Source organism: Etheostoma spectabile, chromosome 23 (assembly GCF_008692095.1).
Source record: "Etheostoma spectabile isolate EspeVRDwgs_2016 chromosome 23, UIUC_Espe_1.0, whole genome shotgun sequence".
NCBI classification, from domain to species: Eukaryota; Metazoa; Chordata; class Actinopteri; order Perciformes; family Percidae; genus Etheostoma; species Etheostoma spectabile.
The window spans coordinates 3,900,588-3,900,984 of record NC_045755.1 but is presented as its reverse complement, the minus strand read 5'-3'; the positions used below and the strand labels follow the sequence as shown (position 1 = coordinate 3,900,984).

The window sequence follows — 397 nt, the reverse complement described above, 5'->3', positions numbered from 1 at the left end:
ATCCAGGTGGGATCCTCAAGGCGCAGCAGCGCATCCATCGGCTTCCTGGTGAATGTGGAGGAGACAACTACCGAGACTTACATCCTGACTGCCACACAGCTATACGGAGACAAATCCACAAAGAGCTGCATCTCAGACTCAGAAGGGGTGCGACTTGCTAATACAGATGACAAGCAACACGGATCTATATTTATTAGCAAGAGTTCTCACGATGCGATCAACCGTTATCCAAAAGGCAGTGCGGAGTTTCTGGATGGATTTCAGAACAATTTAATCATTTATCTTTTCTCTAACCTGCCCTCAAGTGACACCAGCAACAGAGTCCGTCTCATTTGGCTCGAGGGCAAAATAAACAAAGCGGAGACTCTCAAGTCGCTGCGGGGCGCGACCCTCAGCG

At 49.4% G+C, this 397-nt stretch overlaps 1 protein-coding gene across 1 annotated transcript in view; it reads left to right on the top strand.

The window, feature by feature from the left end:
• The window catches only part of plxnc1 (plexin C1), a 55,720-nt gene that overhangs the window by 587 nt on the left and 54,736 nt on the right, over window positions 1-397 (top strand). Inside the window, exons 1-2 of the mRNA XM_032505812.1 lie at window positions 1-158; window positions 309-397. The exon at window positions 1-158 is cut by the window's left edge and continues 587 nt beyond it; the exon at window positions 309-397 is cut by the window's right edge and continues 214 nt beyond it. Coding sequence (XP_032361703.1) covers window positions 1-158; window positions 309-397 — 247 coding nt within the window. The remainder of the gene's footprint in view (window positions 159-308) is intronic.